This window comes from Ahaetulla prasina, chromosome 1, assembly GCF_028640845.1.
Source record: "Ahaetulla prasina isolate Xishuangbanna chromosome 1, ASM2864084v1, whole genome shotgun sequence".
Classification (NCBI taxonomy): domain Eukaryota; kingdom Metazoa; phylum Chordata; class Lepidosauria; order Squamata; family Colubridae; genus Ahaetulla; species Ahaetulla prasina.
The window spans coordinates 72,116,341-72,137,020 of NC_080539.1; the positions used below are offsets into that span (position 1 = coordinate 72,116,341).

General features: G+C 42.1%; 1 protein-coding gene across 1 annotated transcript in view; it reads left to right on the plus strand.

Moving 5' to 3' along the window:
- NFKBIE (NFKB inhibitor epsilon) overlaps positions 1–20,680 on the plus strand; it is a 43,124-nt gene that overhangs the window by 17,960 nt on the left and 4,484 nt on the right. Inside the window, exons 2-5 of the mRNA XM_058189555.1 lie at positions 14,144–14,246; positions 16,647–16,875; positions 16,971–17,059; positions 18,793–19,041. Coding sequence (XP_058045538.1) covers positions 14,144–14,246; positions 16,647–16,875; positions 16,971–17,059; positions 18,793–19,041 — 670 coding nt within the window. The remainder of the gene's footprint in view (positions 1–14,143; positions 14,247–16,646; positions 16,876–16,970; positions 17,060–18,792; positions 19,042–20,680) is intronic.

A 20,680-nucleotide genomic window follows, 5' to 3' on the forward strand; every position in this document is an offset into this window, starting at 1 on the left:
CAGTCAGCAATGCTAGCTGGGGAATTCTGGGAATTGAAGTCCACACATTTTCAAGCTGTGCTGTGTTGTGCTGTGCTGACTTGAAATGGTAGAAATTTGTAGGGCAACTATTTTTAAAGAAAATGTTAGCGAAACCATTTGGTAGAGTTACATGAGATGGGCTTCTGTTCCAGAGGGTGGGAGCCCCACAGAAAAGGCCCTTCCCTGGGCGCCGCCAGTCGGCACTGCCTGGCTGATGGCACCTGAGGAGTCCCTCCTGTGAGAGCGCACGGGCGGTGGGAGGCATTCGTGGCAGTAGACGGTCCCGTAAGTAATCCGGACCTATGCCATGGAGCACTTTGAAGATCATTACCAAAACCTTGAAGCGCACCCGAAAACCACAGGTAGCCAGTGCAGTCTGCGAGGAGGGTGTTACATGGGAGCCACGAGGGCTCCTCTATCACCCAAGAGCCGCATTCTGAACTACCTGAGTCTCCGGGTGCTCCTCAAGGGGAGCCCCATGTAGAGAGCATTGCAGTAGTCCAGGCGAGATGTCACGAGAGCATGAGCATGATAGATTATCAAAAAAAGAGAGTTACAGTATGTTGTAATCATAGAGTAAGTGGTAAATTTATAACTGTACTTAGAGCTTCCATTAGTTAGAAGCCCAAAATAACTGCTTTGGTATATTTTTCTTTCTTAGTGAAAGATTCCCACAATTTATTTATTCCTTTAACCCCAGAGAGGCTGTCCTAGAGACATGTGTAACTGTGTGGCAAACACCACAAGCTTCTAGGGCCGGGATGATGAACCTATATCACGTGTGCCAGAGGTGGCACGCAGAGCCTTCTTTGTGGGCACGCGCGCCATCGCCAGCTGCTCTTCTGGTTTCTGGTGCGCTGGTTAGCTGGTCTTCGTGGGCACCAGAGCCCTGGTAAATGGGCTGAAAAATGGCCAAAAAACAGACTGTTTTTTTGGGCCACTTTCAGACCGTTTTCAGGCCATTTTTGTTATGTATTCATGTATGTACCTTTAAATATTTGGGCGGGAAATCAGCACGTTGCTGATTGGACGAAGCCGCCAGTAGAACTGTATATAAGGAGAGGTTTTTCCCCAGCTTCGTTGCTGGGTTCACCATATATTAAAGAGCTGTTGTCACTACCCTGGTCTCCAGCCTCGTTACTTCCCGAACTTAACACTGGCGACGAAGGTGGGATCTCGAGGCTAAGGAGAACCAGAACCGAGCTGAAGCACGATAGACCCGAACCCAGCGAATCAGGCCAGAAAACGCGGAAATGGCCAGTTACACGCCGCCCGCGCCGTTTGACCCAGCCAAAGAGAAATGGGGAACGTATATGACCCGTTTCGAAAGCTTTCTAGAAGCCAACGAACTGCAAGGAGTTCCAGATAACCGCAAAAAGGGCTTATTTCTTAAGCCACTGTGGTCCGGAGGTCATCAATATCGCGGAAGCCCTGGCAGAGCCAACGCCGATACAATCGGTATCGTGGCCAACTCTGCAAACCTTACTAAAAACCACTACGCCAACGCCCAAATACGTGCGGCGGTTTGAATTGGAGAGCGAAGACAGATGGAGCGAATCCATCGGTGACTACATGGCCGCCCTAAGGAAAGCGCCCAAGGACTGCGGATACCGAGACCTAGACGGGTGCTGCTCGAGCAACTCATCCGAGGGGTCAGAGACATCCGTTATGGCGGCGGCTTGCTAGCAAAGAGCAACCTAGTTGGCCAACGCCTGGACGAAGCCAGAGCACATGAAATGTCCACCAAGCGGGCGGAGACACTGCAAAAGCCTCTCCACCAAAGGCGAGCACAAAGCCAACCCAGTGCACCAGGAGGAGATTCAGACCGAATCCGACGGTGAAGATGAGGAAGGGTCTGCCGAACCGAGAAACGCGACAAAGAGGACCGAGACGAACGCGGAAGCTGCGGAGGTCAACACCAGCGCCAACGCTGCAAGTTTAAGGACGCAACATGTCGGCGGTGCGGAAAGAAAGGGCACCTAGCTCAAGTCTGTCGAGCGCCCAACCTTCCGCCGAAATTCAAATCAGCCAATCAGAGCGCGGATCGAAAGGCGACCCGCGATTGGCTCAAACAAGAAAGGCGCGACCAACCAAACGACTGTAGTCATAGGTCACACCAACCCGAGTGGAGAAGAAGATCTTCACCAAACCAAAAATAGAAGGAGTAAGGTGCCGACTGGTGACACGGGTCAGCGATCACCATCATGTCCTGGGACACTTTGGCGGTCACTGCCATCAGTCGCCAAGCGCCACCTGCAAACTCAACGGCTACGGGTCCACGACTACCAGGGAAATCGAATCCCTGTTCGAGGACCACCTCTGTCCGCCGACACGGACCTCACAGAAGACCCTGCCCATCACGATCGCTCGAGGGGACTCTGCCTAGTTTGTTGGGACTAGACTGGTTTCGTGCACTGGGCATGGGAGTGACTGGCATCTACAGAAGTGACTGTAACCTGAAAGACATTCTCTTTAACGAGTTCGAAGATGTCTTCAAGGACTGCCTGGGCAAGTACAAGGGGACCCCTATTTCCTTCAACTTAGACCCCAGGTAGCCCCATTAGGCTAAAGGTGAGAGAGTCCTTTGCCCTTAAGCCAAAAATTGACAAGGAGCTAGATAAGCTCATAAATCAGGGAATTTTGGTACCAGTCGATCACGCAAAGTGGGAGACGCCAATCGTCACCCCAATAAAACCAGATGGGTCAATTAGAATTTGCGCTGACTACAAGGCGACGCTAAACAAAGCCTTACAGAAAAGCTTACCTTCCGTGGTGCAACACTTGCTGCACTCTTTGGGGCAAGGGCAGGTCTTTGCAAAGTTAGACTTGGCCCAAGCCTACCAACAACTGCCCGTGAGACGACACAGCGAAGCCCAAGCGATTGTAACTCACAGGGGCATTCAAGTGTACCCGATTACAATTTGTGGTGAGTGTGGCACCGGGGCTGTTCCAAAACTTAATGGAACGACTTCTGCAAGGGCTCCCAGGGGTAGTCCCCTACTTCGATGATGTCTTGATATCAGCGGAAAACGTAGAGGAATTGGGGGAGCGTTTGAGAAAGGTTCTGGGCATTTTCCGGACAGCCGGATTAAAGGTTAAAGTAAACAAATGCCAGATAGGGGTCGAATCCGTCAATTCTTGGGCTACGGATAGACAAGAAAGGAATCCACCCACTGAGAGCAAGGTCAAGGCAATCAGAAGGCTCCAGCGCCCAAAAACAAAGCAGAGAGCTACAGGCATTCCTGGGGCTAGTGAATTTTTACGTCTTTTAAAAACAAAGCGACCCGCTGAACCGCTGCATAAGCTTTTAGGGAAAAATACCGTTGGTCTTGGGGAAAGTCGGAGAACAGGGCTTTCAAGCAGTAAAAACCTGCTCGAGCGATAGCCTGCTCATCCAATATCATAACTCATTGCCCCAAGCTTGCAATGGGCCAGTCTTCTTTTAAAATAGAGCTGGCTGGTCTTGCTAATTGAGTATGCTTGGAGAAGTCATAGAATCCTGTTTTTCTTGCATTGCATTGCCAAATAAAGGAGGCAGTGGTTAAAGTTCACTTGAAATTGCTTTGGAAATTCCCTGCTCTAATGGACATACAATTAGAAAAAAGTCACGGGAACTTTGTTTTTATATAACTGAGATGTAGCAAGATTATTATTTGCTTAAGCGTGAAAAGGCTCAAAACTATCTACAAGGGAGGAATGGTTGGTGAAGATGATGGAACTTGCACAGATGGCTAAATTAACTTCTTTGGTTAGAGAAGAGGCAACGTTTATCTTTACTGCTGACTGAAAATGCCTTATAGACTTTGTGCATGAAAAGGAAAAAAATGAACTCATGGTTTATGGTTCTGATGATTAGGCATTATTTATTTATTTATTTATTTATTCGTACTTTTATACCGCCCTATCTCCCTAGGGACTCAGGGCAGTGTACAGCCATATAAAAACACATAAATATACAAAGTAAAACATTCATCTAAAAAACTTATTATATAGGCCAAAATTTAAAATAGACATATAAACAATAAAACCCAATTTAAAACCAAATCTAAAATTTAGACATTTAAAATTTTAAATTTTTTTTAAAAAAATCTAGTCCAGTCCTGCGCAAATAAATAGATGTGTCTTGAGCTCGCGGCGGAAGGTCCGAAGGTCAGGAAGTTGACGAAGTCCTGGGGGAAGCTTGTTCCAGAGGGTGGGAGCCCCCACAGAAAAGGCCCTTCCCCTGGGCGTCGCCAGTCGGCACTGCCTGGCTGATGGCACCCTGAGGAGTCCCTCCCTGTGAGAGCGCACGGGCCGGTGGGAGGCATTCGGTGGCAGTAGACGGTCCCGTAAGTAATCCGGACCTATGCCATGGAGCACTTTGAAGATCATTACCAAAACCTTGAAGCGCACCCGGAAAACCATAGGTAGCCAGTGCAGTCTGCGCAGGAGGGGTATTACATGGGAGCCACGAGGGGCTCCCTCTATCACCTGCGCAGCCGCATTCTGAACTACCTGAAGTCTCCGGGTGCTCCTCAAGGGGAGCCCCATGTAGAGAGCATTGCAGTAGTCCAGGCGAGATGTCACGAGAGCATGAGCATGATAGATTATCAAAAAAAGAGAGTTACAGTATGTTGTAATCATAGAGTAAGTGGTAAATTTATAACTGTACTTAGAGCTTCCATTAGTTAGAAGCCCAAAAATAACTGCTTTGGTATATTTTTTCTTTCTTTTCTATTTTTCTTTCTTTCTTGCACTTTTAAATTTCTCTTTGATTTTTTTTCTCTTTTCTTTCTCTTAGTTTATATCAGCTTTTACCTTACTTCAAAAAGTGTTAATAAAAATATCTATCTATTATCCAGCTGTCTAAAAAGGAACATCCATATCTAGTATAATTTTAGCTTTGAATCTTGTTTGAGAATATTTTAACGCAAAACACAGAGTCCTTTTTTTAATGGCTCCTTAAATTCCCTCCAACAGCATTGCTGAATATGAGTGGTACAATTACTGAAAACCCAAGATCATTTTGTCTTACCATTGTGGGATGGGAGACATAAGTATACTTAAAATAGGCTTGGAACAAGCAAACCAATGAACTAAAATTTTCCTTCCCCAAAACCCCAGAAAACCCCAGCTTCAAGCATGTGTATAATTCAACCCTGCTAACTTTGCATAACTGCTCTGTCCATTTCAGTCCTTGCCTCCTCCTAAATAAGAATGTGCCCTCCCCAATTACCCCTGTTCTGACTAATTTAGTTTCCTAGGCTGTTTTTCGCTCTGATAAGTTTGATTGACACAATATGCTGCTGCGATATTAAAACTTCTCATGTCAATTTTGCTCCTATTTTTTTCTGAAAAATCTGCTCAGGAACATTGTTGAAAATGGGCTATTGCTGTTTTAAGAATTTCTGTTTCATATTAGTTTTTCCTCCATCTATAGTTTTCCTTAGATCATATGATGGTGAGCCAAATGATTCCTATCATGATAATGGAACATTGTATTTTTTTAAAAAAAACCAATTAGGTCAGTTCATGAGACTTGAAGATGATCTAAAAGATGAGTCCCCTTTCATGGAGATATACACACTTATGTCATCTTGCCTCTGGTTTCAAAACCTGGTTTACCAAAACATTGGTTTTGGAATGTCTTTTCTTTTTCTTTTCCAATATACTGCCAAAGCTGTTTGATTAGACCAGCTGTCACCAATTGGTGGTCCGTAGACCACTGGTAGTCTGTGAGAAAATTTTGGTGGTCTGCAGAAAAATTAGGGGTCCTCAAACTACAGCCCCTGGGCCGGATACATGCAATGGACGGTTGTGTTGCTGCAGAGAGTCTCCCACTTCGCGGTCTTTTTGTGTGGGTCAGAGGGGGGCAGAAATTCTGACTCAGGGTCTGCTTCAGCCTCCTGGTGCGGGGCTTTGGGCAAAGGCTGGAGGGAAGGAGCCGGAGGGCCTTGTCCCAGTGGGACTGAATCATGGCCTGGAACTGTCTGACCATCTCAGCCCGCTGAGCCTCCAGGCGCCGGTATCTGGCCTTGCACTCCCACAGGTCTTCCCTCTGCTTGGAAAGCCTATTCTCATAGTCCTCAGTGAGGTGCTTCTACTGAGCCTCCTCAGTCAGATCCAATTTGAACTGAGCTGTTTTGCCAAGTCTTTCTTGTGGTGGCTGCTTAGCTCCAACAACTGCTTCCTGTTGGGGCCCTAAGGAGCCCAAATGGGGAAGCAAGGAGGAGCTGGGACGGGAGGGGTGAATAGAAGCTGGTGAGGTGCCCCTCGATGTGAACGACATTGAATTGGCCCTGCCCACCCAGTCACATGACCATCTAGCCACGCCTACCCAGCCGGTCATTAGGCAGATCATATTAGTGGTCCGCGGGATTTAAAATTAAGAATTTAGTGGTCCCTGAGGTCAGAAAGGTTGGTGACCCCTGGATTAGACTCAATGGGAGGATTCACTCTGCCTGTCTGCCTGCATTATTTGAAAGACTGGATCCACTCATATTATATTTACTACTTAGACAAATCATAAATACATACAGTACAAGAATAAGAGACATAATAATTGTTCTTGGTCCTCTCCCACCTTCCCATCCCACTGTTACTTCCCTATTTAACCCTACAATTCTTTGGTGAAGTCTACCAAGTTGCGAAAATGACTGATCCCAGATCACCAGGAGACTTTATAACCGTGAAGGGATTTGACTCCGAGTCTTCTCAGTTACAGCAACTTTATTTCAACCATTGTCTTCCTGTTTCCGGTGTCATTTCTATCCCTGTACTGCTTCTGCAGTGAATAATAATGATAAAAGCATAGTGTGATGTTGCAAACCACCGGTATATCCCTAAGTCTATGCTGCATGTCATCCTGCTTTTCAGATAAACAACAGATTAGAAAAAAATGATCTGTAAATTTAACCTGTGTGCTTCTTTGCTATATTTATTTAAGGTGTTATGTAGCAGCATGTTTGAGAAGTCAGTTGTTCATATAAAGGGCTTGTTGATCTGGAAAGCAGTTTCAAAACTTGCAGATGGTATATGTGGGTGAAGCTGAGCTGTGGTTTTAAAAATGTTTTCCTTTTGGCAATTTCTTTCAGCCAACCTTGTAAATGGCTACCTGTTCCATTGCCTAGTCACAAAAAGTATAAGGGTGGACTCTTTTCTTTTCTTTTTTTTCTTCCTTCCTTCCAAGTTTTCAAATGATAACATAGTAGAGTGCCATTATTCCTATTATTATTCCTATTATGTAGTAAATTACCGTATATACTCGAGTATAAGCCGAGTTTTTCAGCACGTTTTTTGTGCTGAAAAACGTCCCCTCGGCTTATACTCGAGTATATACGGCTTATACTCGAGTTTTTTTTTTTCTTCTTTTTTTCACATTATACCGGATGGTGCAAACTTGGCGGGCTTTTGCATTAGCGCGGGGAAGCCCTGCCGGTGCAGTGAGAGGGCGGGGCGGGGGAGCCGCCAGCCTTCTCGGCTGAGGGAGGGAGGGGTTCCCCGCCCGGTAGCTGCCTCATTTCCCACCCTCGGCTTATACTCGAGTCCCCAGTTTACCCCAGTTTTTTGGGGTAAAATTGGGGACCTCGGCTTATACTCGGATCGGCTTATATTCGAGTATATACGGTAACCTTAAAGCTAATTTGGGAAGTAGTTCTTAAAACCAAGGACTTCTCTGGATGGGAGTGATGGGTTGCTCTATGCCTGTATAGTTGGTGATGACTGAAGAACAGAGCAATAATGGCCAGGAAGACCCCAGATCAGATCCAGCCCTAATTCCTTCAAATATGTTGGACTACAATTACCATGCAGCATAGGAGAGAGAAATGCTGGCAGAGAACTCTGGGAATTATTGTCCATCTTCTGGAAAACTCTAGATTGAAGTAGGTTCACTTAGCTAGAAAAGCAATCCACAGAAGCTTCCCTTTTACTACCATGTTTTTTTATTTTATTTTCTTAATTAGTTTTCCATTGATCATCTGCAGGTACTGCTTTACATGCACCTGAGAAAATCACTGAGAGACCAGTCCTAACACGTTGGCAGAACAATCGGAATTGCCAACTATTAATTTTTTTAAAAAAAAATCTTGTTTTTATTTTTATTCCTTTAACCCCAGAGAGGCTGTCCTAGAGACATGTGTAACTGTGTGGCAAACACCACAAGCTTCTAGGGCCGGGATGATGAACCTATATCACGTGTGCCAGAGGTGGCACGCAGAGCCTTCTTTGTGGGCACGCGCGCCATCGCCAGCTGCTCTTCTGGTTTCTGGTGCGCTGGTTAGCTGGTCTTCGTGGGCGCCAGAGCCCCGGTAAATGGGCTGAAAAATGGCCAAAAAACAGACTGTTTTTTTGGGCCACTTTCAGACCGTTTTCAGGCCATTTTCAGGCAGTTTTTCTGGTCTTCAGATTTCTGGTGCTCCAGCGTGCGCACATGCACACACCTTCGAGACCGCCTTCTGCCGCCGATTGCCTCCCAACGACCTGTGCGCTCCCACAGAGTGGGCCTCCTCAGGGTGCCGTCGACCAAACAATGTAGGTTGGCGGCCCCCAGGGGGAGGGCCTTCTCTGTGGCGGCACCAGCTCTGTGGAACGAGCTTCCTCCAGGATTACGACAACTACCCGACCTCCGGACCTTCAGACGTGAACTGAAGACTCTATTGTTTCAGCGTGCAGGACTAGCCTAAGATAAAAGGTTTTAGCATATTTTAATGGGGTTTTTATAGGTTTTTACTGTTTTAGTGACCAGGCCATGATAATATTTAGTTTTAACTGGGTTTTAATGTTTATTTATTATACTGTTTTAATATGCCTGTGAACCGCCCTGAGTCCTACGGGAGATGGTGCGGTATATAAGTTTGATTAATAAATAAATAAATAAATAGAATTCCAGTTTGGGTGCCAAAAAGGTTCACCATCACTGTTCTAGAGCAAAAGACAGTAGCTATGCAATAAAAAAAACCAAAATAAAACCATGGTCTATGAAGGGAGAGTTAATTTTTCAATGCAGTCTTGTAAAACCTCAGCACCGCCGAAGTAGATGCCACTGACAGAGCAAAGTAACCTGCTCTCTTCCCCCAGCAATTTGTGTCGGCTGGAAAAAGCAGCTGTGCATTGGCTGCTTTTTGGCCTCCTTCCCTCCCCATCCTGTTGCTGAGGCAACTGTGTGGGCAAGGAAATTCCCCACACCATGTGACTTTGGGCTTCCCCCAGGCTGGTTGCCTGAACTGCTGTCACTCTATTTATGGAACAGAGCATTCATGCTTTTGTGCACAGCTCAAAATAAAAAATAAAAAAAAGCCCATAATATGGCCACACAGGGCTGTGAGACTGACTCTCCTTCTTCTTTCCAGCAACTGCAAATAAAGCTTCTCAGCTCTTTCCCCTGGTTCTATGGAAATCCCCCTCCCCTCTTTTTTTTATCTGTTTTGGACACCAAAGGGCTTAAAAATGTACAGTAAGAATGAATCTTTGATTTTAAATACCCGCTTGCAAGTGCATCATGATCTTTGTAAAGTTGGTTAACTTCCGGGAGAAAATGTTATAAGAACCAAATTAATATTAGTGTCCTTTTTTTAAAAAAAAAGATGACTTTCAGTATGCTAATATTGCATCTTGCATTGATTCTGAAATTATTTCTGGAGAAAGGAAACAATTTTGATTTTTAAAAATAAATGGACTCTTTATTTACTCATTTTAGCTAATATTTGGTATAATTTCTATACTTCCCCCCCTCCCTCTGGAATATCTGATTAGGCAGTAATTTAGTTCTGTTTCAGTTGTAGTCATTTATTTTTTTCTTCTGCTGATAGCTAAATACTCAGTTTCAAAAAACTGAAAATATTAGATAGATTTATTAGCCATATTAGGTCCTTCTGAATCTTGTGCAAGTCTTGTACAGTGTATTGCTTTTCATTTTCTTATTCAAATAACTATCTTCTAATCTGCAGGTATTGTTCATTTTTTATTATTCTTTTAATAGCAACTTTCTCAATTTGTGGCAGGGGTTATGTTGGAAGAAATGTCCTTCTGGGTTCAGTTCAAGCGGGAAAAAGACACTGGATTCATGGAAGTCACTTGAAAGGTTTATTGATGAACAGGATCACATGACTTGAGTTCCTGAGCAGAAAAAGGGCAGAGATGCTGAGTGGGCTTTGGTTTTATGCCCTCTGTTGGGCTTTGAATTTGAGCTTGTATTCTGATTGGTTGTCAGACTCCTATGGGGCCTGTAACTCTGTAGGTTGTCTTTTGACTTCCAGGCTTGGTTGAGCCTTGCAATCTCCCCACTTGCCATGTGGTGAGATGGGTAGAGGGCTAATCCTATCATGTCCTGAGGGCCATGTCTTAACCCTATCACCCGCTTTCCAAGAACATCTTTCTCCTTTTCTCATCCAGGAAGATATAATAGTCTGCCTTTTTAATATTTCCTAGAATATTTCATTTTTCTAGGAGCGGGGTGGGTGCTAACTTCCTACAGTTACATATTGTATATGCAGGATTCAGCTGAGTTTTCATGAGCTCAGTTACATGTTTAATATTGGAAAAGCGTGTTTATAAAAAGGATATTAACATTCAATATCTACAATTATTATAACGACTATTGGTATCTCATGTAAAGAAAATTAACGGAATTGGCTTTAAATGGTAAAGTATGTATTTAAAATGGAAATTATATATATATAAAATAAATATATAGAAATCAAAGTTGATTTTACATGTGTATATGTATATATACATTTTGCACTTAAATCATACAATTACAATATGCCTTCTCAACCCTTTGGGTCACACACATCTTGCTCAACCCCCATAAAAGCTTGGTCGAATTGTCTAATAATTGGTCTATTCCAAAATGGTGCCTGTTTCTGGGGTGGCACAAGTAGCCTCTCTACCATATAGGAAGGCGGGGAAGGCAGTTTGGAAGGGTATAGTAGCCAGCTTTCTTTCCAAAATGCAATCTCTAGATAACAAAATGAAGCATCTAGGGTCACTCTGTACCAAGTGCTTTCTTTGGGTTTTTAAAAAAAGATGACTTTCAGTATGCTAATATTGCATCTTGCATTGATTCTGAAATTATTTCTGGAGAAAGGAAACAATTTTGATTTTTAAAAATAACATTTTTTTAAAAAAATGGACTCTTTATTTACTCATTTTAGCTAATATTTGGTATAATTTCTATACTTCCCCCCCTCCCTCTGGAATATCTGATTAGGCAGTAATTTAGTTCTGTTTCAGTTGTAGTCATTTATTTTTTTCTTCTGCTGATAGCTAAATACTCAGTTTCAAAAAACTGAAAATATTAGATAGATTTATTAGCCATATTAGGTCCTTCTGAATCTTGTGCAAGTCTTGTACAGTGTATTGCTTTTCATTTTCTTATTCAAATAACTATCTTCTAATCTGCAGGTATTGTTCATTTTTTATTATTCTTTTAATAGCAACTTTCTCAATTTGTGGCAGGGGTTATGTTGGAAGAAATGTCCTTCTGGGTTCAGTTCCAAGCGGGGAAAAAGACACTGGATTCATGGAAGTCACTTGGAAAGGTTTATTGATGAACAGGATCACATGACTTGAGTTCCTGAGCAGAAAAAGGGCAGAGATGTTGAGTGGGCTTTGGTTTTATGCCCTCTGTTGGGCTTTGAATTTGAGCTTGTATTCTGATTGGTTGTCAGACTCCTATGGGGCCTGTAACTCTGTAGGTTGTCTTTTGACTTCCAGGCTTGGTTGAGCCTTGCAATCTCCCCACTTGCCATGTGGTGAGATGGGTAGAGGGCTAATCCTATCATGTCCTGAGGGCCATGTCTTAACCCTATCACCCGCTTTCCAAGAACATCTTTCTCCTTTTCTCATCCAGGAAGATATAATAGTCTGCCTTTTTAATATTTCCTAGAATATTTCATTTTTCTAGGAGCGGGGTGGGTGCTAACTTCCTACAGTTACATATTGTATATGCAGGATTCAGCTGAGTTTTCATGAGCTCAGTTACATGTTTAATATTGGAAAAGCGTGTTTATAAAAAGGATATTAACATTCAATATCTACAATTATTATAACGACTATTGGTATCTCATGTAAAGAAAATTAACGGAATTGGCTTTAAATGGTAAAGTATGTATTTAAAATTATATATATATATATATAAAATAAATATATAGAAATCAAAGTTGATTTTACATGTGTATATGTATATATACATTTTGCACTTAAATCATACAATTACAATATGCCTTCTCAACCCTTTGGGTCACACACATCTTGCTCAACTCCCATAAAAGCTTGGTCGAATTGTCTAATAATTGGTCTATTCCAAAATGGTGCCTGTTTCTGGGGTGGCACAAGTAGCCTCTCTACCATATAGGAAGGCGGGGAAGGCAGTTTGGAAGGGTATAGTAGCCAGCTTTCTTTCCAAAATGCAATCTCTAGATAACAAAATGAAGCATCTAGGGTCACTCTGTACCAAGTGCTTTCTTTGGGTTTTTTTTAAAAAAAAGAAAAACAAAAAAGATAGAATAGTACAACAATTTTCATTTGTTCTTAATACACTGATATCCTTGATGAAGACATAGCGTTTGCTACTGCCTTTATCATCTGCCCTTCTCTGAGTAATTATGATAAGAGTGGAAAAGCCAGAATTCCTGTAAAGCTTTAGAATCCAGCCTTGCTACAATACTTTGACTGAAATTTGTTCCCTGTTCAGCTATTTTACAATAACTGGGAAGTGTAGATGTGTTTGTACTACCATTTCTTCTCTTGCCTTTTCTCATTGGACGAGAGCTTGATGTCACTTGTAAGGGAGTTGAAGAAATCTGAGTCCCTCCCACACATGCCTTAAACCAGGGGTCTCCAACCTTGGCAATGTTAAGCCTGGCGGACTTCAACTCCCAGAATTCTGGGAGTTGAAGTCCACTAGGCTTAACGTTGCCAAGGTTGGAGACCCCCTGCCTTAAACCAATCCAGAGCTATAACCATTTTGCAGTTTCTTTTTTTAAAAAGGGTTTTTTTTTTCCTACCATAATTTTGGGAAGGCTGAAATTTTCTCTTGCATTTTCTCTTGGTTGCAGTTTTAGCTGATTTTATTGTTGGGCATGTTAAAGGGTTTCAGTGGAATAACTGGTTTCTGTTACACCTCTTTCCCCGCTGATTCCTCCAAGCCCATTCCTTTGGCTATGGTTTCGCTAGATAGTAGATAGGGACAGTGGGAATCTCGTTGATCCATTCATGCGCATCACTAATTAGATGACGAAGCACTTGGCTACCTTAAGAGAGTCATAGTTAGTTACTCTGACGTCTCCTAGCTGGCTGCTCAATCAATTTCCCAATCTGAAGAAAAGGCCATTTATCATGATGTTTTTCTGTTGAAATGTAATTACTAAACAGTAATCAGGAAAGCTACAGATCAGCGTAAAGACAATTTACTTTGAAGAATCAGATATTCAAAAATACTCCTTAGCGATGTTGTTATTCCATAAATGCAAGAATACCAATCTTCAGTGATGGAACTTTGACTAATTTTTTTTTTCTCCTTTGAAATGAAATTCTCTTTTAGTTCAGATTGATTGGGATCTAGTTGAAAGAACGTAAGGGAACCTTTCTGCATGGCATTACTTAATTTTGCTGCCTGTCTTTGAACCAGGAGGTTCTCTTCTCACCCAACCTGCCTTCTTTATCTGTTTTTGCGCTTTAAAAGCAAACAGAATTTGGCTTGCATTTTGGGTTTGAACATTGATAGCCCTGTATTTATTTTATGGCAACTTCAGTTAAATTGGTGGGACAATTGTTGAGAATGCATGCCTCACTTTTTGATGGATTACTATGCATTTAGAGATATCTGTCTCTTCTTAGTGCTCACCCGAAAAATGAATGGCTGACACCTTGCAAAAATAGTAAACATCTTTGCTGTATAGCCACACATAGCCGGTATAGCGAAATATATCTTGGCTTGTGAAATGGTGTAACATGGAAATTGTTATACTATACATGCATAAATCTGACTCAATTTTCCAATAAGCAAGTCTGCTAATTTACTTCTAAGAGCTAAACATAAACCAGTAACTGTGGCTTTGCTACATAGGAATGTTTTCTTTGCTTGAAGGGAAGTCATTCTTTATTTTTACAGGTTGGCATGACTAATCTTTTTCCCTCTCAGGTTACTACACCTGGCAATCATCCACTGTATGCCATCTATCGCATTCTACTGCATTGCCCAAATGCCCGTGGAGGATTTGGAATTCCAGAATGATTTGTTCCAAGTAGGTGGTAAGAGACGTGACGAAGGATCAGGGTTTCTTCTGTTCTAGCTGGAGGAGAGCAAGTTGCAGTGTGGTAATAATCTAAGGCTGGGAGTTAAAGCAGGGGTGGGCTGCTGGGAATTCGCAGGGGTTTGGGAGAACCTTTAGCTAAGATTCTGTGCAGTTCAACGAACCCCCAAATCCCACTCCTGGGTGGCCCTGCCCACCCTGCTCCTCCCCTCTCAGTGGCCCGTTTTGGATGCAGGTAAGTGCAGGGCATGCACGGAGGCTCGGGGAGGGTGAAAAATGGGTCTGTTTCCTGCTCCAGAGGGCCTCCGGAGCCTGGGGAGGCCATTTTCGCCCACCCGGAGGCTTGAGAAAAGCCTTTGGAGCCCAGGGAGGGCAAAAATGCCCCTCCCCGTGGTGCAGGAGGCCAACTAGGCCACGCCCACCATGGCCACGCCTACCCAGCAACCAGGCAGAAAACCCCTTGCTAAAATTTTTGAAGCCCACCCCTAAGTTAAAGTGCTCTTGGTGATAAATAAATATTTTTGTCTATACTCTAAAAGTGATTTAAACATAAAGATCTATTCTGCTTCACTCTAACATTCTTGAAAATTTTGTTGTATTATTTTTTTATGCCAAGAAGCTAATGATCTCCTTCACATACCAAAAGCATTCTGTTTCAATTGGTTTTTTTTAAAAAATAGCATTTTGAATGCAGCATGTTTTTTTAATTGTAAGCCACCCAAAATTATTTGGGGTGGGAGAGAATTAAATAAATAAATAACACAACAACTTGTGTATTTTCAAGCAGGGCTACAGGATCAAAACTCGGGTCTAATCAAGGAGGGACAATCCAGATAGGTACTGGGATGAGAATATTAGTTTGTAGGATGCAAAAAAATGGCGTGATGGAACATCAATCAACAAAATATATAGATATGCATCTGCATTAGTAAAGTGTATAGCAACCCCCTCCCAAAAAACCCAAATGTAAAACAGAATTGAAAGCTTACATAGGCCCTTCATTTTTCTCCAGGATTGCGTACCTTCTGAAATTTAAACCAATTAATAAATGTTTTCAACAGGATACTTCAAATTATTTAACATGTTTTATTTAAGCTGGCACTGGCTCCTTATTTTTTTCCTTATTTTTCTTCTTAAAATAGAATATCTAAAATAGCAAAAATATATGGCTGTTAAAATTTGAATTTTATGATTTCTTAGTTAACAACCCTTTTGTTTAAAAGGACCATTATTATATGAGCTAAGCTGACCACTGACCACTGGATAAATAAATTAACTGTAAAACCAATGCTAAATCTCATAGGTTCCTTCATTACTCCATCTATGATTTGCTTATATTGATTTCTACTATTATACAAGTACATTTATTTTAGCAGCTACTAAATAACCTGACAGGGACGCAGTGGCTCAGAGACTAGGACGTTGAGCTTGTTGATCGAAAGGTCGGCAGCTCGGTTTGAATCCCTAGTGCTGCCGTGTAAACGGGGTGAGCTCCCGTTACTTGTCCCAGCTTCTGCCAACCTAGCAGTTTCGAAAGCACGTAAAAATGCAAGTAGAAAAAATAGGGACCATCTTTGGTGGGAAGGTAACAGCGTTCCATGCGCCTTTGGCGTTGAGTCATGCCGGCCACATGACCACGGAGATGTCTTTGGACAGCGCTGGCTCTTCGTCTTTGAAACGGAGATGAGCACTGCCCCCTAGAGTCGGCAGCGACTAGCACATATGTGCGAGGGCAACCTTTACCTTTACCTTAAATAACCTGAGTATACATTATAAATAAGCAGATTCTGAGTTTCTTTAAATAGCACAAAAAATAACTTTACAAATCACAGATGTCTGATAACCTCTAGTTTGTTGACAATTACATAGTACATCAGTATAGAATATAATATAAACAGAACCAAAAATGATAAATAAAACCTGCTTTAGATCCCTGACACTTCCAAAACAATCTTGATCATCAGTGTCTCTCTTTGCCTCATATCACAGTAGATAATCATTTTTATTGTGATTTTGTTTAGACTTATCAGCTTTATTCATTATTTGGATATTTAAAAGATTCTTATTCTGAATAGATTTTTCTGTCTTTTGCCAGAGGAAAGAATAAAGAACCAATTATGAGCGTGGACACCTTCTAATCACTAGATACCTGGTATTCTATTAAGGGTCAAGCTCTGTATTTAGAGGTTTGATTTCTAGGCATTGTCCGCTTGCTCTCCTTCCTTATTTTCAGCATGCTAAACCTTGCATCACTGCTGAATTTTATATTTCTTGTGATGCAGTTAAAATCCAAGTGAATACAACTTTTGATTTATTTACATACATACCTTGCCTCTCCACTCTTCTCCAGCCCACATTCCTTTTTTTTCTTTCTTTTTTTGCCATTTGCAGACTCCGCTTCACTTGTCTGTGTATTTGGAGCAGTTTGAAGTGGTGAAAGCACTAATTCTGAAAGGGGTGAACACGACACTGCAGGACCGGAATGGAAATACTGCTCTGCACTTGGCCTGTGAGCAGCAGAGTCTGGAATGTGTTAAGCTGTTGCTGCCTCTGAAAAAACCGGTCTCTGAGATGCAGACTAGAAAAACTGTACAAGATCTGCAGCTCCAGAATTGGCAAGGTAAAGGAGTGTGTGGAGTGATTGTGGTCAGTGCTTAAATACTTTATTTGCAACAGATTTCTTGAGCTATTTGGATTTTACTTTTCTCCCTCCAGGCTTAACATGTCTTCACATCAGCACCTTGAAAGGGAACCTTCAACTGATGGCATTGCTGGTGCAGAATGGAGCTGACATTAATGTGCAGGTAAGTTAGGGACATTGAGGAAAGCTCCATCTCTGATATATTGTATGTCAATTCTGAAAATTTCTTACTGAGCAGAAAATTTGGCAGGCTGCAGAATTTAAGAATTGGCTTTATAAGAAGTAGATGCAGGAGTTTAAAAGATAAAGAGACATTGGTATTTTATACTATATGGGAACAGTGGTATAACTGGATACAAAGGAGATGGATAAGGATATTTAGTTACTAAGTATAAACAGTAGATAAAACAAGAACACAAATATATATAATTTAATGTTTGTAATCATTGCACGGATTATTGTTATAAGAAAAACACCACAAATAGCTGTTAAGTAATATAATCTTTTCCTTTTTTTCCTACGTTTTTAATGTAAAAAAGTTTAATAAAATATATTTTTTTTTAAAAAAGAAAAGAAGTAGATGCAGGAGATGACCTGGCTGAACCCAATGCGTCAAACGTGTCATGTCACAAGTTTCTATATACTCCCAAGTGATCTAAGTCCAGCCCACCTTCAAATTCCTTTCTTATCTCATTTCTCCTGATCGTTAGTTGGTTAGATTCCTGTAGAGAATTTAAGCTTGCAGTAAATCTTTATACTCATTTGAATTGCCTGAATCTCCTGATTTCCAGGGTGCTTGTCAGTATTGGAATGGCTAAATCTAATACTAAAAATATAGAGAGTGCTACTCCAAAATTGCCAAAAGGGGGATACAGGAAAGCTAACTTACCTATGTGAGAGCCAGTTTGATATAGTGGTTAAAGTATCAGGCTAAGAAACTAGGAAACCATTAGTTTTTAGACTTGTCTTGGGCACAAAACCAGCTGAGTGATTTGGGGCCAGTCACTTTCTCTCAGCCGTAGGAAGGAGGCAATGGCAAACCATTTTTGAAATTCCTTGCCAGTTAAATTTCAGTAATTTATCCAGAAGACTCTGAGAATTGGATACAACTGAACAAAAGGGGAAAAAAATGAGCTGTAAGTTTGCCTAACTTCTCTTTCTTTCCTTTGTGCAAATGAAAGAGGATAACTTTTAAACTTATAGGATAAAACCTTTAGAATGAAATTTGGCTTTAGTTTGTGATTATGTACCATCTATAGAAGATTGATTTTAGAAAGCTTAAACAGGGTCAGACCAGGATAGAAGGTTGGCTGGCTATGAAGATGACTGGGAAACAAATCAACAAATCAACAACAAGAAAGAAACATCCTGGAACAAAGCAATAAAAAAAATCAGTTCTGCATTGCTGCTAATCAAATGACATCCACATGATCGTAGTTCCCAGGAGTCAATATCAATTCCAAGGAGTCATGACCATTTCAGAATTATGTACAACCCTGATTATTTCAGAGCTCCTTATTTGGTTTTTGCATCTTCAGGAAGAGAATGCTCTGACTTTGACTTAGGAACTGCAATGCCAGTGTGATCACCACCCTAGACTCCTCTAGGTTTCAGCAATTTGCTTGAATCTCAGGTGCACCATGGCCCAGAAAGGAACTTTCTCTTTCTCTTATTTTGTTTGAATCTCTCAGGTGCACCATGGCCCAGAAAGGAACTTTCTTTTTCTCTTATTTTTGTTTGGAACTGGCTTTCACTGCTGTCTTTTTTACTCAAAAGGCCAAGAAGTGGCATGCTTTTGCAGTAGGAAATCTTGGTTTCTTACTGTATCTACACGTTCTGTGGAATTTTGCTCATGAGATCTCGTGAAATAAATAACCCCGTCTCTTGCTCTCTCAGGATGGCACAAGTGGAAAGACACCCCTACATCTGGCAGTGGAGAATCACGATGAGATGGCTGTGAGGCACCTCCTGCAATTGGGGGCCCAGGTGGATTCGCAGATGTATAATGACTGCACCCCACTGCACCTGGCTGTAGGCAGGAACGATGCTGTCATTGCTGCAATACTGTGCGATTCGGGAGCAGATACCCTATTGCGGAATATGGAAAATGAGACAGCTCAAGATCTGGCAGATGGCAATGATGATGTGAGAGATTTTCTGGAATGACTTGCAATAGATCAGGCTCTATAGGCAAGAGCTAAATAATCTGATTCAGGTGCCAAATAAGGGTGGGAATCGTTTTGAGTCTAGAAGCCAACTTCAGTCTATCTATTTTCTAGTAGGCAAGAATCCATCCAGTGACAACACAAAATGGAGTATTTAAATATTTGGCCTGTTGAAAGCAGGGGTGAAATGTAAAATTTGTTACTACCAGTTCTGTGGATGTGGCTTGGAGATAAATTTTGAGTTGTATTTGAATGGTTTTCAGAAAGGAAATAGAAGCAATATCCTTCCTAGAAGGTTCTCAGTCCCAATGTTAATTGCAAAACCTCTCGCCTTTAGAATGCAACCATTTTGCCACTGAATTTCATCTGCACTCTCCCAGGATGCTGGGAAGCTAATTAGCTGTAGGTTGCCTACTCCCGATCTGAAAGTAAGGCAGAGATACAAGTTGTATTGTGTAATTCTTAAGTTTTAGCATGTGATGTTTAGCAAAAAGGCAAGAATTGGGAGTTTTGGTAACTGCACTTGTCTCTGTTTCCATGATGTTCTTTGTATCTTTGATTTACCAAATTGCATCTGATCTTAATCTTAAAGGTTACGTGCAGGGAGGAGCTGCTAAACTGGCTAATCTGCCTTGGGGTTGCTATTGCTTTGGCATCGTTGCAACTTCTTTCAGTTCCAAGCAAATACATAAGGCAGGATAGGCAGACTTCATCAATTATGCTGCAATGAATCAGGATGATAACTGATGCCCTTCCTACATTAGGAAGATGAGGATCTAAGCCAGTGATGGCTAACCTTTTTGCCATCACGTGCCAAAAGTGGGGGGAGTGCGATGGATCACGTGCATAGGTGCCCACCATAATTCAATACACCCCCCCCCGTGCATGCGCACATGACCGCTCTGCGCTCCCCCAGCTTTTGGCACGTGATGGCATGGTGGGCCTGGTAGGCCCGTTTTTCACCCTCCCCAGGCTCCAGAGGCTTTCTTGGAGCCTGGGGAGGGCGAAAATGGCCTTCCCCACCCCACCAGAGGCCCTCCGGAGGCCAGAAACGGCCTGCTTGCCGACTTCCGGTGGGACAAGAAGGCCTGAAAATCAGCTGGCTGGTGCACGCATGCGCGCCAGTGCTGAGCTAAGGCAACACTTGTGTGCCCACTGATATGGCTCCGTGTGCCATTCGCCATCACGGATCTAAGCAAACCAGAGCTCCATGTAGGTCAAATTGAGTACCAGATTTTACTCTGAAGCCAAATAGTGTTTGTCTTCATTATTAATATATAGACAATGGTTAGAAATGGAAATCAAAGGCCATTGGGCACCCTTAACCTACATATGCAGATTTCTGCTATGAATCCCAACCCAGTGCAGAGACCAGGGACATTCTGGTGTCTTCTATGATAGAATGGGTAGATCTCTGCATTGTACTTAAGAGAGCTGGATTCCTGTTACTTCCGATAGTGACCTTTAGCTATTTGCTGTCATATTGCCTGACTTACTTTACCTCTTAGGTAGTTTAGGGAAATAAAACATTAAAGCCTAGTCTCCTTTAGGAAAGAAGGGATATCAATGCATAATATCGTATGTTCCTGACATCTTAGAACAATATTATTCTTTCTTTG